The following is a 17,215-nucleotide window of genomic DNA, read 5'->3' on the forward strand; positions in this document are numbered from 1 at the left end:
ACTGTTTACACAGACATGCATTTCACCTTCCGTTCCCGAAAGATGTGTTTCGTTGAGTGGTAAACAACTCGGTCTGATGGAGAGGCTTTTTAAAAAAATGTTATCATTTGCAAACTGTTCACAACAGTTTGTAAGATTCCTCTCTCAAATGAGGTTTAAAGATTTGGGGAGCAATGGGAAGCTCCAGCTCTGATTATAAATATACCTTTTGTCAAATTACACACAGACTGCGTGAATCAGAGGTCTTACCTGGCAACAAACTGACGGTCTCTTTCAGCCAATCAAAGCTCTCTGGGTAGGCCATAATGAGGCAGACAATTAAGTGCTCCTCAGATGTTTCGCTTTGATGTCAAATTACACTCCTGACAAATCCATTATGCGCCTCAATTTTCTTTGCACAAAAACCACTAAACAGCGAGTCCACCTCTCCAGTTGTAAGCTGATGATTCCCCCCCGGTGGAGCGATGCTTCTGAGAAGTCATCGAATTGACAAATCAGGTCACATCCGGGACCCTCTGCGTTCTCTGGCGAACTGTTACTAGTAATGCTACCCTGCCTGTATGCTCTGATAACTCCCAATGTGAGATGCACAGGACACGAAAAGTGCCTACGCCAGCAGACCGGGCCGAGGCACGGCCAGACAGCTTAAGCCTGGATCCATCCCATTTTACGTTTATTGTTTGTCTAACTGGGTTTGACCGGCCACGTCCCAAACTGAGCTGCCCCTGACCTTCACTGTCCTCCTCCTACTTACGTGTCCATCAACAGAAGCACAAAAACAACAGAGCGTGAGTGTCCTCTGCGTTCCCACAATCCACAGGATGGTGTTTTGTGTGCTGGTCGCTTTGGCCAACACACACACACATACAAAACTGTCTCCCACCGATGCCAGCGTGTGCGGATATCAACGTTTGTGTCAAGAGCTGCATCGCCAGGCGGCCTATCACTGCCTCTTTCACACGACAAGTCACAGGGAGGAAGACAGAGAGTGTGACGGAGGAGATAAGATGGAAGAAAGAGAGAAAAAAAAACAGCTGGTCCAGTCAGAGACTGTGACAGTCTGGCCGTTTGCCGACGCAAAGGGGACATTGAGCGGTGGCAGCCGCGGACAGGCCTTGTGCTGAGGGCAAACAGTCTCACAGAAGCAGTGCCAGGCTGTCAGGATAACACTGTACAGCATTTTTCCCTTACAGAGAGAGAGAAAGAGGGGATGGGAAATGACACCTATGCAAGGCAGCAAGCCAAATACAAATAAAATATTGAATGCACTGTTGTTTTCAAATAATGCCAATATGAAAAAAGGTAGCCTGAGCAAAAGCCAAGGGCTGAAAGAAATCTGCAAGTTTAGTATATCTAATGTATACTCGTGGAGTGCAAGGCTGATGATACGGTACATTTCAGGCTTGAGCAGAGATTGCTGCTGGTTGTGCTGCACATGGATGTGGAGTATATCTGAATGCATTACTGAAAAACTGAATTGGAGGCACAAGGAAAGCAATGAACTTCCATCTGAAAGAACATTCATTTTTAGCAGGTACTCATTGGTATGTGTTTTAATAGTCAGGAAATGAGACACAAGAAATGTGTTTCTGCAGACAAATTTAACTGTAAGCATTTTGTGTCATGTTACATCAAGAATTCAAGGTCCGCTTCTTCCTGAAGACCTGAAACAAATATTACAGGATACATTTTTTCCTTCAAAGTAGTGAACTCTGACAGTTTGGAGTTCTTTTTGGTTAATCACTTGGGAAGAAAGGAAACAAATTATGTATGACATTTATCTGTGTTCTCATGATAAATGAGGACTGTTTTTACTTTACCAGTTACTGCTGCAACCCAACCCGTGTTAAAAGAGCTCAAAGTTTGAAGGCAAGCCTTGTCATGTTCCAGTTTGCGTTGCACATTTCATAGTTCACCTCTGCCTGCCAATAAATTTGCCAGTGTTTGCAGACAAGTTGGGGTCTTCCAGGTTGCTAGCTTGCAACCTGCTAGCAACCAAAAGCACAAAGCACGAGGAGGTCTTTTTGGTGCAGCGCCACAAACCTCTCTACATCCAATTTCACACATGTGAGTGCCAGAAACCTCCATCAACCACTCACCAACTTTTTGTGGAATCCACCAGATGGTTGCAAGATGGTCTCCAATCATGTAAATGGGGCTTAGCTATAAATACTTGTCATTAAATAAATTTGGCTTATTTTGCAAAACATCAGCTTTTCATCTGATTGACTGATTGTGAATCATTAAATCCGGATGTAATGATGTATGTAATTTTTCTAACTGATTTATCAGTCTTATAGATGTCAGTATGTCAGGCCGTTCATCTTGCAGTTTTCTGTGGCATTCTCAAAGTGAAGTATTGTCCCACTTCCCTTGACAACCACAGACCAATAAAATCAAATGCTAAATGTCAAGTACTGTTAGGGCAACAGTTTGAAATTATTTGCAGTCACTGGCTCTTAACATTCGAAGAACAAAACACTCAAACCTTAAACGGTCAATTTTAAGCAATGGTCTAATTTTTGGAGTTCATGCAATAAAAAACGATATCAGTTTTTTTCCTTTGTTCAAAAGGGAAAATTTGTTGTTATACAAAAATAATTATATAAATTATGAATAATTGTGTTTATCATGTGGTTTGTCACTATTAAAACACTGGTTAGATTAAGGAAAGACTGTGAATTTAATTCCATATCCTAAATCTACATCTTATATACACAGTCGCACATGGAGATGGCAACATAAGCAGAGACGGTTAAAATGATGGCATTTCACGGCTAAGTACCACACTCTTTAAGAGCATCAATACCCTCCACATGTCTAATGAGCGGGTACATCGTAGCTGTCACAATACAGATGCAGCGTGATGCTTGACGCAATCACAATCACTGCAAATGACAGAAACATTTGCGAAAGGGAGCTATCCAGGTCAGCTGCTTTCTTCAGGTCTCTCACCGATCTCTCACTATCAAGGGAAAGGATCAGCTAAAGTTGTTATCTCATCGTGGTGTAACATAATAGATGGATACAGCAAAGAAGGGTGACTCTGGGAGGTACCGAGAGATCAGGAGAGTTATCTAAATGAGATCTTTGCAGTCCTGAGGACAGAAGACTGCATATCACTGCCTGAGAAAGCGCGTGTGCAGATGTGTAACCATGTCTATATGTATATATGTGTATAGCTGTGTTTTCTCCCTTTAAAAGCACATTAAAGTAGAAGGCTGACCCCAAACTAAATCTCTTATAATAGTCATTGAAAAGAAGAGACATGATGTGAATCGAAGATGAAATCTCACAAAAAAATTACAACCTTTTAATATTACTGCTTTATGAAGAACCAATCAATACAAATGTTCTTGTATAAACCAGCTGAACATGACTACCCAGAGCTTTTGCATGCCATTTGAGAGAAAAGGATGCTGTTAACTGGGGACTGACTGACTGATCTGTGCATTTAGGACCACTTTTTCAGTTCTAGGTCTTCTGCTGCAAGCTCAGTAGATTATTAGATCCTCTTCCCCAGCCCCAACCTCCAACTCCTCCTTAGGCATTTCCAGGGAAGGTCGGATACAGTATCCCTCCAGTGTGCACCAGAGCTGCTTTCAGTTAGCCCAGAATACCATCAGACAATGTGAAGGAGCCATACTTCCACCTTCAAATATCAATGCTCCTAACTTTTAAACTAAACCCAGGCACCACTACAACTCATCCTTTTGATAATACATATATTTAGTTTATGACCACAGGTTGATTATTAAGTCATAAAACTCATTCGGATGTTAGCTCTTCTCAATATGCACAATATAACTCTATCTGTTGATCTAACAATTCATCTTACTCCAGAGCAAGTATATAATTACATTTTTTATCCCTCCGCTGATATCGGTCATCATACAAACAATTAATCTTATTTTACTGCACAGCAGCGTTGCACTAAACATGATTTTATTGCAGCCCACTGCTGATTTGTGATGGGCATCAGACATAGTGGTGTCTTCGAAAAGTGGGAAGCATGATTACGCATCACATCTGCTGCTGCTTCAGCTGTTGACTGTTTTAATAAACAAGACAAATCTTCAGGCCAAACATGAATGTATTACGAGAGCTGGATTATGTCACCCCTACTCAGCCTTTCATGCCAATTTTATCCCATCCCAGGGGTCAACTGAGGTATTACAACCTTTAACCAAACATATATTCAAAGCAATATAATAAATTACTTTAATACTGTATTGAAAAATATATTTAATTATTTTTTACAATAAATAAAGAGGTCTGTAAAGCTGTTGAGTTTTGATCTTTACATTATTATTTTTTTCCTCACCAAGAATCCGGTTCTTATTATTTATTATAGCACATGAAGCCAAACTAAAAGCATCCGACCATCATTTCAGTGAATCCTGGGCATTCATTTTTCAATGTTTTACATTGACTGATTTTACATTTTGACAGCCTCCACTTTAGGTAAACACAACACAGGTACAGTCAACTATCGGACAAAGCTGCATCGTTTCCTTGCATCCAACTCCTTTGTCTGAGTCCAGGCTTCAAAAACATGCAGCTCTCTAACACATCTATTCAGAATGAATTTGCAGGGATTGAGATGTGGAGCAATAACACACTGACACGAGAAAAAAAAACAAGCTCCACTGTGAAAAAAAACCCCCACACTCATAATATTGGATTCCTTAGCCAATAAGCAAAGGTAGATAAAGTGCTGCTTCTTATCTGAACCTGTACACTGATAAAGAATGAAGGAATAACCATTATTCAGCCCTGCCATCGACACTATCAAGCACGTGAAAGGAAGGCTATGCCATATGGTATTAGTTTCAGTGCCCCAGGGCTAACATCTGTATGCAGACAGCATCCACATCTAGACTGAAGAGACAAATGTTTCTTTTTTTCCGAGACTGAAGCAGCCTTTTTGTAGGCCTGCCATTTCACTGAGAAGCAGTCAGACATAAAGAGAATGACTGGCAACACTGCAGGGCACTCTGTGACTCTCTGGTTATTTGTTTATGTTAGCATCTGGTTGTCTGTGTCATGTCATGTGTGTGCACGTGTGTGTGTGCAGATTTCAGAGATGGTCAGCTATGGTTGTGTCCAAGAAGCCACAGATATAGTGGATAAATAAAGAGCAGTTATGACAGATGTAATTACAGAGGGTGCGATTACAATGAATGCCTTCTGGTGAAGCAATGTAGTTGTGCAATTCTTTGAATAAGCACTGCACATCCCCCCTGGTGTCAAGATCTGTTAACAGAACAGAGCGTTTCTATTACCAGCCTGCATTGTATGGAGTATTTACTCACAGTGCAAATGTATCCAGCGCCCTCTGTTAGGTGTCACTACTATTTGCTCCAGTGAACACTGATTTTAAGCATTGAAATACTGACTGGAGCTATGAGCCCCACCCCAACTAGCCCTACTCTGTAAATCAAGAGTCAGGCTCAGCGAGAAATCAGAATTATCAGCATCCAAAAGCTCAAGAAAAATCACAGACCTACTGAAGCACTCAAGTGGAATAATCTGAAATCTCAATCTCTTGGTCATTGCTTTGCAACTGTGGAGACCAGTGTTGGGTAAGTTACTTTAAAATAGTAACTTAGTTACATTACTAGTTACTTCTCTCAAAAGTAACTCAGTTACTTCAAGTTACTCGTTACTTTCAAAGTAACTAGTTACTAGGGAAAGTAACTTTGGTTTTACTCAGAATTCTCTTGTTAATGTGTTGCTTCCATAACTTTGCCAATCTTCTAGCTTGCTTACTTGCCACAAGTGCACTGTGCCACCTACCAATAGAAAGGAAAAGATAATGTGCATATTTCCACGAGAGAAATCCCACGCCTGGACCGTCATTGACTGCTGCCATGATTCTAGCCTACGTCACAGAGTCATGTGCGCCTTTTACATCCAACACAAAAACTGCAGTCGTGGTGCTTTCGATTGTACTCAGAACTCGGAAATTCTGCCTTCCGAATAGGAAGATGTAGGCAACACCAGACTGCAGATGAGCTGCATACAGAGCTGGACTGGGACAAAAAAAATCATCCCGGGCATTTTGACTAGAGACTGGCCCACCATTATAGGGAAAATCATAAAGCCTTTGAATGAAAACAAACACTGTTGTGACAGTGATGTACACTGTTTTGATGGTATATATGCATCAATCTATCAATCGTTTGTTGTAAGATTCAGATAATTATTTTTTAAAAGCTAGACATTTTAAATGAGAATAAGAAAGAAAAGTATTTCTTTGTGCCCCCCTTTCCCTGTTAATGCCCTACCTGCCCCCCTGGCAACACTTTGCTAGACCCGCCCCTGCACAGTTACCAGCTGTCAGCTACTTAGAAAAGGATCCTGGTGTTATTTGTCTCTCAGAAACAGTTCATAACTTCAACTCATTCATGTCACCTAAAAGGTAAACCTGTTTCTCCATCACCTGTTCAGCTCTGATGATCCAGTAAGGACATCTCCTGGTTTCATCTTCATGTTTCCCTCTCACCAGATAACCAAACCATATCATGACCAGCAGCTTTTTTGCAGCTGTGGCTCCAGCAAACATCAGCTGATACTAGAAATTAATATTAAATAAATTCTAACAACAGCTGATCAAGCTTAAACGTGCTGCTGTTGTTTAGCGCGACATCCGCTGGTTTCCTCTTTCTGCGCAAAGTGGGCGATAAACAAACAAGAGAGCCGATCAGCTGATCACTGATCAGTTTTCATGATTGAAGTAGAAACGGGAGAGGGAGGGGGGAGAATGAGAGAAGAAGAGGCAGCTGTGCAGCGTAAAGACACAGAGTAACTCCAGCTTTGTGCCTTTTTCATTGTAGCTGAATTACGGGACAAACTGTTCCTTTTCACCTCAATAAGAAACGCGTAATATTTTCTCTGAATACCAGACGGGACGGTTGGCAACTCTAATAACTTATGAACAAAATAAGGTTCAACATCATTAACGTCATAGCACCACCCAGCTGTATAGAAACTCTGTCATGCTAGCTAGCACGCAGTACGGAAAAAGTCAGAATAACGAAAATAAACTCCGCCTAAGCTTGGTTCATATCTGACCCAGAGAGACTGCAGGTCATAACTTCTTACCTGAAGTTCAGTTCACACTTGGACCGGCGGCCACCTCGGGTCTCTTTTCCTTCTGCTTCCCTTTTCCTTCATCCACCTGCTGCCTCCACCACTTGCTAATGTTACTGAATCTGTGGAAGCTCCGCGATAGCCACCACACGAAGTAACGAGTAACGACCCTATCTAAATCCCAGTAACGAGTAACGCGTTCCTGATTTTGGCATAATAACTAGTTACCGTGCTCGTTACCACAATAATAACGTAGTTACTGTAACGCGTTACTTAATAACGCGTTAGTCCCAACACTGGTGGAGACCAAACACTTTGCTTAGCTAAGAGTGCACAACCTAACCAGAAGCCTCCAGGCGTGACCTAACATAACTAGGATTTAACTTTTTAAGTGAACACATAGTGAATATAATGGTTAAATAATAGTTATGTGTTGTGTTGTTGCTGAAATGGAAAAAGGATGATTTTCTGATTTTGTCCTATATGCAGAAAAAAAGCCGGTTTAACCTACTTTTTTCCTAAAGGAAGGGCTTTGAGGCTCCTCTTTTATAAAGATTATTTAGAACACAAAAGGATCATTAATTTTCACTAATATTACATTTATGTAATCTTAAGACATGACTTGAATCAGAAATAATGGTTACTATAAAAATAACTCTCTAGATTATTGTGAAATAAGTCCATAGTCATCTATGATTGATGTCACTTGGAACCCAGAGCTCCCCACCATTAAAACCTGTGTACTTCCTGTTGGTGGTTTTCTGTGTTAAAAGCACTTTACGCATTTAGCCAGCTACCGAACTGCATGGAAGCTACACTTCATGGGCTGTGCTTTAAAATGGGCGACCCATCGTCTATATATGTGAGTCTGAGGATATGAAAATAGGCATATTTGTGTGTGTAACGGTTGTCATGGTGCTTAAAAAGCAGGCAACAAATGAACTGGGAAAAAACAAAAGATTGTGATATTATTAGAAGCATTGTTCACATTCAGGGTACATCATACATACAACATCAACGTTGTGCTGCTATGTCTGTCACGTATACGGCACATGCACGGTGACAGCAACCATTCAGACTTTTTTGTTTTTGACACAGTGGGCATGAATTTTTTAAGAATAATTGATTTTAGGCACAAGTAGATAAAAGGCTTCTCATTTCTATCCGGCTGCTGTTGATTCTGACAAATGTCGTTAGCAAAATCCATCAACTGTAGCAAATTAAGCTAACACGATCTTGCAAAATTGCTCAAAAAAGCTTTTTCCTGCCAACTTTTTAATATTTCAAGCTCGTTTGACTTAAAAGGGGAACAGTGTAACAAGTTCTTAAGTATGCATGCAATGGCCACATACAGACATCGCACTGTTGAGCTATTAGTCTTTGTAGTTTAAGTGCAAAGAGGAGTGTTTACAGCAGTGGTTCCCAAACTTTTTTTTGCTAGGCTCCCCTTTGTTTTACAAGAAAAATGTTCGCCCCCATCCCCTCCGCGTGCACGCATGCACAAACACATCCTCCAACCACACACACCCATATTTTGCTCCATTGCGGTTTCTTTCACACCTCAAACATTTAGTGAACAATTAAGCAAATACAAGTAATCTGCAATAAATTACAGGTAGTAATAAAATAAACTACTAACTCTTTTACGCTATGTCCACACCTACACGGGGATTTTTGAAAACGCAGCTGTTTCATCCACACGTAAACGGCGTTTCGAATCACCGAAAACTGAGATTTTTTAAAACTCCTTTTTTCGCGTTCATGTGTGGACGAGGAATACAGAGTTCGTCACGCAACGTCAAAGGTATGTGCCTTTTTTCACGTCACGCTGTGCGCCACGTTATTGTTTACATGAGATGAATTGCAGAATGGCAGGTAGTCAGATTAACAGTATTTTGTCTCTATCTTCAGGTTTTACACGCTTACATATACACACGCTGTCCCTCTATTTACAAAGTCAGAGGCGTCACTGTGTAATTATTTTACATGTAGTTGTTTCTTTCCTGTGTAATAATATTCAACATTGCTATCAATACATTTTTCAAAAAATGCCTCTCTGTGCAAAATGGGTCTAAAAACATAAACAGCTGTGGGATCCTGTTTGTCCATGATTTAGACAGGGGGAACAAATCGTGGCAGGATCAGCCTGATGTTATTTGTATCCCGCTGTAACTTTACTGTATAAAGAGCTAACATCTCCAAAATGTCAGGAGCAGTTAGTCATTACAACAAGTGTTTGTCAACTGTTACGGTCGCTGACCTCTAGTGGCTCTCCCTTTGTAGAAGAGGTTTTTTTTCTCCTTTTCTTGTGTTGCAGGTCTGCCTCATGAGCCACAGCTGAGGTGTGTTCCAGCTCGTCAGCCACGGCATATAGTCTGCCATCCTAAACTGCCACACCCCTGCCACTTCCCCCATTTTTGCCAGAGCTGTGAGATGTAGTGTTTTGGGCAGCGGGCCTTAGTGTGTATGTGTGTGAGAACTTAAACTCTGTGGAACTTTGGTTTTCTTTCTTTTATTGTAAGCAAAGGTGTGCCCTTATTGTGTTAATTAGTTCATCATTGTGGAAGCAGGTAGGGGTTCTCTGCCATTTTTGTTTCAACTGTTTTCTCCTGTTTTTGGTTAGACAGGGAGCTCAGCCATTGTATTTTGTTTTGGTTAGTGAGTACTTGGTTTGATTTTTAGCTAAAGGGGGTGTTTTGTTTGTTGTTTTGGCCTTGGAGACCCTGAAGTAAAGTAGTTTTGGGCAATAAATCACGTTTAATGACATCTATTCTCCAGTAGCTCATGTGTTCTCTTTCACTTTGTGTTACCCCTCACTCCAGTCAACACTTCGTTTTTAAGTGGGGCGTAACATCAACTAAAAATCAAGAATGTGGGATACTGTTTGTCCGTGATTTGGAGAGCCCAGCGCTGCTCCCGACGAAGGGAAAATCAATTCTGCAGGGAGACCTACCTCGGCACCTGTGCAGGTTAAACCAAAGGGCAGATATGCTTCACCATATTTTCTAGTCTTTGGCTTAGAATGAAGTTGGTTTGGAAATATATTCAGCGATGCTTCATCCCCTGCTTTACGTTTGTGTAGGCGCCCCGTGCTAGCAGTGTCCAAGCATTGTTTTTGTTTTTTTTCCCTTTTCATACCCCCCCCCCCCCCCCCAGGGGGCGCGCCCCACACTTTGGGAAGGTCTGGTTTAGAGTGCTTGGATATAGCCTGCTGGGACAAGCAAATCAGAGGTTAAGCACTGTTTTCACCTTAGACAAGAAAAGCAGCTTTTATAAAATAGCATTTACAAACATACTAGTTTTCTTTAGAGAGTAAAAATTATTTCTATTTGCACAAATAAAGGAATTATTTCAGACACTCAATTTTTTCTTGAGCCACGACACAAACCGCTGCTGTGCAATCATGTGCTTTAACTATGTGATGCTCAAAGCTCACAATTCAAGTTAAAAACCTGTCTCTATCCATCTAGTATTAAATCTTTCTGGGAAACAAGTATGTATATTATGCACACACATGCAGCTATTACCTATTTCTTGTTTTTATACCTAAGATGAATTATTGTTGAATGAAGACATTTTTCAAACAAATGTAAAATGTGGGCAATTGTGTTTATTGGGTAAAGGAAAAGGCAGAAGGGGGGGGGGGGAAAGGATAGAAAGAATGAAAGAGAGAGATGAGAGAAAACCCCAACAATCCCCTCTGAGCAAGCACCAGGCGACAGTGGATAGGAAAAACTCCTTTTAAAGTGAAAGAAACCTAAAGGAGAAACCTATGGCAGAACCAGGCTCAGGAGGGGGCAGTCAACTGCCGGGACTGGTCGGGGGGTGAGGGTGAAAAAAGAAAAAGGAGGGAGGGGAAGGGGGGAAATGAAGATGGAATAGAGGTGGAGGAAGACGAGGTTACATCAGGTGAGAAGCAGCAGTGCCCCTCCGCCAGAACCAGTGGAAGCGTTTTTTCTTCTTTTTCAGATACTCTTCCACCAGCACTTTTTTCTCAATGATGAGGGTTTTCAGCTCATCGATTGTTTCTGCGTTTTCTTTCTCAAGTTTGTTGCATCTTTTCACCATGTCTTCTAATTGTTCTTGTTTTTCTTTAAGCTTGTCTTTCAGTTCTTTAACTGTTGCCTCCTCTATTCGCTTTGCCTTGTGCACATCTGTGTGCATGTCTTCCAGCTGCTGGTTTCTCTTCTGGATTTCTTGAAGTCTACACTGCAGGTCTTTATGTGTTTTCTGTTGTTCTTGCTTTTGCGCCTGGATTTCAGTGTTTTTGTACTTCAAGGTCTTAGAAAGTTCCTCAAGTTCGGTATTTTTTCTCAGCATCTCATTGATGCTACTCTGCATCGCTGAGCATTGTTTTTCCAGGTTTTTCTTTTCTTCTTCCAGTACAGTTGATTTGTACTTTGTTTCGTTATACAATTCTTGGAGTGCTTGATTATTCCTCTGGAGATTAAGTTTTTCTTCTTCCTGTTGTATTTTCTGTTGGTCTTTTTCTTGAAGAAGCTCTTTATTTCCGTGCGCTTTTTTATCAAGCCTGATTTGGAGCGATCTGTGTTTTTCCTCCATCTCGTCAAGCTTGGAGTCCATTTCCTTCTGTTTCATTTCCATTTGCTTCTTGTCTTGAAGCAACTGTTGACTTTTGCGCAGAGTTTTATCATGTTTCACCTGCAGCGCTTTGTATTTTTCCTCCATGGCTTGGAGTTTGCTCTGCAGGTCTCTCTGCTCTACGGGCTCTTGTTTCTTGCCTTGGTGGATCTCCTTATTTCTCTCCAGAGCTTCATCGAGTATTACTTGCAAGCCTTCATTTTGTTTCTCGATGTTCCTCAGCTTGCAAGCCATTTCTTCCTGTTGTATTTTCTGTTGGTCTTTCTCGTGAAGCAACTCTTTATTTTTGAGCAGTGTTTCCTCGAGAGTTATTTGGAGCATTTTGCATTTTTCCTCCAAGACTTCAAGCTTGTGGTCCGTTTCTTTCTCGAGCATTCCTTGTTGCTCTCTCTCTTGAATGAACTCTTTATTTCCGTGCGCTTTTTTCTCAAGCCTGACTTGAAGCAATCTGTGTTTTTCCTCCATCTCGTCAAGCTTGGAGTCCATTTCTTTCTGTTTCATTTCCAGTTTCTTCTTGTCTTGAAGCAACTGTTGACTTTTGTGCAGAGTTTTGTCATGTTTCACCTGCAGCGCTTTGTATTTTTCCTCCATGGCTTGGAGTTTGCTCTGCAGGTGTCTCTGCTCTATGGGCTCTTGTTTCTTTTCTTGGAGGATCTCCTTATTTCTCTCCAGAGCTTCATCAAGCATTACTTGCAAGCCTTCATTCTGTTTCTCAATGTTCCTCAGCTTGCAATCCATTTCTTCCTTTTTTATTTTCTGTTGGTCTATCTTGTGCAGAAACTCTTTATTTCTCTCCAGAGCTTCATCAAGCATCACTTGCAAGCCTTCATTCTGTTTCTTGATGTGCCTCAGCTTGCAATCCATTTCTTCCTTTTTTATTTTCTGTTGGTCTATCTTGTGCAGAAACTCTTTATTTCTCTCCAGAGCTTCATCAAGCATCACTTGCAAGCCTTCATTTTGTTTCTCGATGTTCCTCAGCTTGCAATCCATTTCTTCCAGAGTTTTGTCATGTTTCACCTGCAGCGCTTTGTATTTTTCCTCCATGGCTTGGAGTTTGCTCTGCATGTCTCTCTGCTGTGTGGACTGTTGCTTCTCTTCTTGGTGGAGTTCCTTCAGTTTTTCCAGAGCTCCATCAAGCTTTTCTTGGAGCTCCTCATTCTTCTTGAGCATTTTATCCCCTTTAATGCTCTCTTTTTTCTCATTTTGGAGCAGATCTTTAATTTTTTCTAGAGCTTCATCAAGCTTTTCTTGGAGCTCGTGATTCTTCTTATCTTGGAGAGCCCATTGTTTCTCCTCAATAATACCTTCCCTTTCCTGAAGCTGGTAGGATAATTTTTCTAATTCAGCGCTCTTTCTCTCATTTTCTTCTGTCAGGATCTTAATCTTTTCTCTGTTCATGAGATTTTCCTTCTCCATTTCTTCCAATCGCTTTTCCTCTAATTCCACCTGTTCATCCCAAGGAAGAGAGCTGATGTAAGGGTCTAGGGACTCATACCATGGAATAGAGCTGGGGTCAGCTTCTTGTCTTTCTTGCTCTTTCTGAGACATGTTGGAGTCTGTATACCGTGAGTATGAAAAGGGTCCAAATGTTTGAAAATGCTTTACTGGTGAACGTCTGAATGCTGCTAACATAAGTGCTGCAAATAACGGACTGAAAGTTGTACCTCCTCACCCCTATTTATGGATTCAGAAGCCTGTGACATCACAATACCATAAGCCAATGAGGTTGTCACATGACATTCTAGAATGAGGTCATGTTTTTGTATGAATTTTTTAAATAACATCAACATTCCGTAAGCCAATGAGGTTCTTACATGACTTTTGAATGAGGATAATTATTTTGTGTTAATCGACATAGCCTGCTGCAGCTCAGAGCTCGTGAGCTCAAACGATCCTCCAACCTCAGCCTCCCGGTAGCTTGGATTACAGGCACGTGCCACCGCACCCGGCGAGAAGCAGCTACGTTAACAGGGCTTTTAACTATGTCTGAGGTGACATCATGACACTAACCTGCTGCCCATCATTAGCAAAGTTGTAATGATGGGCAGCAAAGATGAGGAATGAGTGGTGCACAATTGTTATATGCAAGTTTTTAGAAAGCTCGTGGTTAACCCAAGAGTATTTTGTCACAATATCAAGAAGAGTAAAGCTTCAATGTCAAGAATAGATAGGAATATAGGGAATTATATATTTTTATTTAAAGACAGGACTCACATGTTTTCATTTCTAGTCTTTAACATCCCCAGGCTTCTACCTTTCTACCTATAAAACCCGAGAGCAGCCAAATGGCTGGTAGGCTTTTAGCTAAGCTTTAGCTTCAGCCAAGTGGAAGCTAAATTGGCTAGTCATTCATATGTAAATTAGGTTGTTACCTGGGAATTCTGGCGGGAGGGGAGTGGGGGGGGTGTGTGATTGAGGGGGTGGGGGAGCTGCTGATGCATTCTCAATCATCCAGGGAAATAAATCTCCAAAGGTCACCAACTTGGAGTGTTTCAGTTTGCCATCTTAGGGAGAAATCAACACACATGGGTGTATGTCCTTTGTTGCTGAGCTCTGTTCTAGGATGCCCTCTGGACCCAGTGGAGGTGGTGAGTGACAGGAGAATGGCGGCTAAGCTGTCATCCCTGATGGACAACATCTCCCACCCCATGCAGCAGACTGTGACAGCACTGAGCAGCTCCTTCAGTGGGAGACTGCGGCACCCACGGTGTGGGACGGAGAGATTTCGCAGGTCTTTCCTCCCCACTGCTGTCAGACTCCATAATAAAGACTTTAACTGATCAAGCACACACATCCATACATATGCAATAATACTAAGTGCAATAATCCTTTCTGTCATCGTTGTATTTTTACTCAGTTGTATATAGTATTTGTATTTGTATTCTATTTTTATCTTATTGTATATTTATTTTATTTTATTCTACTGTATATAGTATTTTATTTTATTCTATTCTGTACAGTTGTGTACTGTATTTATTCTTATTGTATTCTAATTTTTGCCTCAAAACTTTTGCACTGTCCACTTCCTGCTGTGACAAAACAAATTTCCCACGTGTGGGACTAATAAAGGTTATCTTATCTTATTGATAAAAACAGTACAAAAAATCAACCATTTGTACACATATTTACAAATAATAATAAAAAGTGAGTGAGTACATTTCAACATTTTCAACATTATACCAGTGGTCTGATTGATGCCACAATGGAGCAAATCGAGCAAAGACTGATAAGTTCGCTGCAATTTCCAGTGTGTGGGGATCATTTGTCACCAACTGCATCACTACAACCCTGGTCTACATATCACCGTTGATGAACAGCTTTTCCCATCAAAGACTCGGTGCTGTTTCCTGAAGAATATTGCAAGTAAACCTGACAAGTTTGGGATCAAGTTTTGGGTGGCTTGCGACCTAAAATCCAAGTACCATCCAGTACTATCCATTTATCTTATTTCTTAGGTGTTTTCAACCTCTGCTGCCACGCTGACAGCGTATGCGGCCAAACGGAAGAAGACAGTCTATATTCTTAGCAGCATGCACAGCGTGGTTCAGACTAGGGCTGCCACAAACGATTATTTTGATAGTCGACTAGTCACCGATTATTTTTGCGATTAGTCGACTAATCAGATCATCATCCATTGGACGCAAAACTACAGCTTATTGCACCAGCAGCATCTGCTCTTATATAACTATCATTAGCTTACAGCTTTAAGTGTTTAAGGTCTGTGCTAACTAAAAATAAAGACAAGATGATAGTTTATTAAATTTTAATGAAATTTGCAGATTGTTTCGGTGAAGTTTAATAAACTCCTTGCTATCTAAAATATAACAGGACACTGGAGTATATTCTGGAGCATCTCACACTTCTGATAATCAGCTGTCTGCTTGAAGTTTATTCAGCTGTGTAAAAACTATAACTTTAATCTCAGACAAACTGATTTACTCAGGAACAAATAAAATACTAAAAAAAAAAGCCAAACAATAACATTTTAAGTTATCTAAGTGACTCATATATATTTAACCTGAGTAGCGAAAGACGGCGGTGGGTTTGAAAACGATTTGCGGGGAGTCCGGTGTTCTCACGGCGCTAGTGAGCCTAGCCCCCGGCTCGCTAACGAGCTAGTGGGTAACAGATGTCTCCGAAAACGTCGGAGCGCTTTTGAAAATATGTGGTGTCCTGATAAACTGAGCAGATATTTGAGGTTTACACAGCTACATTCTCGCCTGAAAATATGGAATTCCCAGCTTCTACCGTTCTACCTTTAAAAGCCGGAGAGCAGTCAAGTCAAGAAGGCTTCTACCTGAGACCCCCGCGGAGTCATCATTTTGCGTTTCTACCTTTAAAAGCCGGAGAGCAGTCAAATGCTGGAAGTGGAAGCTAAATTGGCTAGTCATTCATATGTATATTGGGTCGTTACCTAGGAATTCTGGAGGGAGGGGATTGGGGGAGAAATCAACACACATGAGTCTAGGTCCTTTGTTGCTGACATTTATTGATAAAAACAGTAGTTTCATTTCATGTTATTTCCTTTTTCATTTCAAGCAAGGAAGTGGATGTAGTTAGTAAGTAAGATATTTCAGACATTATTCTGACACAGAGGAGGAGATACTGGAATTATAATTAGTATCTATGCATGCATTTGTGATTTTGTTTGACCTTCCCATTGCTCACAATTTGAATTTGTTCACACTGCAGATGAGTGTCTCAGTCCCCAAACAAGCTCTCTTTTTCGGTGGAGAAGCAGTCTCCTCATCCGCAGTGAGTGTGGAGAAATCAACACACATGAGTCTAGGTCCTTTGTTGCTGACATTTATTGATAAAAACAGTAGTTTCATTTCATGTTATTTCCTTTTTCATTTCAAGCAAGGAAGTGGATGTAGTTAGTAAGTAAGATATTTCAGACATTATTCTGACACAGAGGAGGAGATACTGGAATTATAATTAGTATCTATGCATGCATTTGTGATTTTGTTTGACCTTCCCATTGCTCACAATTTGAATTTGTTCACACTGCAGATGAGTGTCTCAGTCCCCAAACAAGCTCTCTTTTTCGGTGGAGAAGCAGTCTCCTCATCCGCAGTGAGTGTGGAGAAATCAACACACATGAGTCTAGGTCCTTTGTTGCTGACATTTATTGATAAAAACAGTAGTTTCATTTCATGTTATTTCCTTTTTCATTTCAAGCAAGGAAGTGGATGTAGTTAGTAAGTAAGATATTTCAGACATTATTCTGACACAGAGGAGGAGATACTGGAATTATAATTAGTATCTATGCATGCATTTGTGATTTTGTTTGACCTTCCCATTGCTTACAGTACAAAAAACCAACCATTTGTACACATATGTACTAATAATAATAAAAAGTGAGTGCAACACTGCAACCCATCACCCCGTCGTTCAGTGGTCGTTGATCAGTGGTCCATTGTGGCACCATTCAGAGCACTGGTACAATAGTACCAGCAAGATATGGGAAGACATTGCAAATGTACTTGGATTTTAGGTTGCAAGCCACCCAAAACTT

General features: G+C 40.9%; 2 protein-coding genes across 4 annotated transcripts in view; both read right to left on the minus strand.

Moving 5' to 3' along the window:
* pak5 (p21 protein (Cdc42/Rac)-activated kinase 5) overlaps positions 1-17,215 on the minus strand; it is an 88,490-nt gene that overhangs the window by 44,768 nt on the left and 26,507 nt on the right. The window contains exon 1 of one of the 3 annotated variants that reach the window (XM_085431431.1): positions 250-926. The exons of 1 other annotated variant lie outside the window; for it this stretch is intronic. In XM_085431431.1, coding sequence (XP_085287557.1) covers positions 250-304 — 55 coding nt within the window. In that variant the 5' untranslated portion in view covers positions 305-926. Of the gene's footprint in view, positions 1-249; positions 927-17,215 lie in introns of those variants that run through there. One more of the 3 variants, XM_085431432.1, reaches the window with a different exon arrangement.
* On the minus strand, positions 10,686-13,401 carry LOC146691573 (uncharacterized). The gene has a single exon (XM_085431422.1). It carries the CDS (start codon positions 13,327-13,329, stop codon positions 10,996-10,998), a length of 2,334 nt encoding a protein of 777 aa, XP_085287548.1. The 5' UTR covers positions 13,330-13,401; the 3' UTR covers positions 10,686-10,995.

The sequence above is a fragment of the Copadichromis virginalis genome, linkage group LG15 (genome assembly GCF_057382275.1).
Source record: "Copadichromis virginalis isolate Kocher_CV1m ecotype Utaka linkage group LG15, C_Virginalis_male_GT1.1, whole genome shotgun sequence".
Classification (NCBI taxonomy): Eukaryota; Metazoa; Chordata; class Actinopteri; order Cichliformes; family Cichlidae; genus Copadichromis; species Copadichromis virginalis.

Coding starts and splice junctions, on each gene's coding strand:
- LOC146691573 (XM_085431422.1), bottom strand. CDS start 13,329: ATGTTAGCAGCATTCAGACGTTCACCAGTAAAGCATTTTCAAACATTT.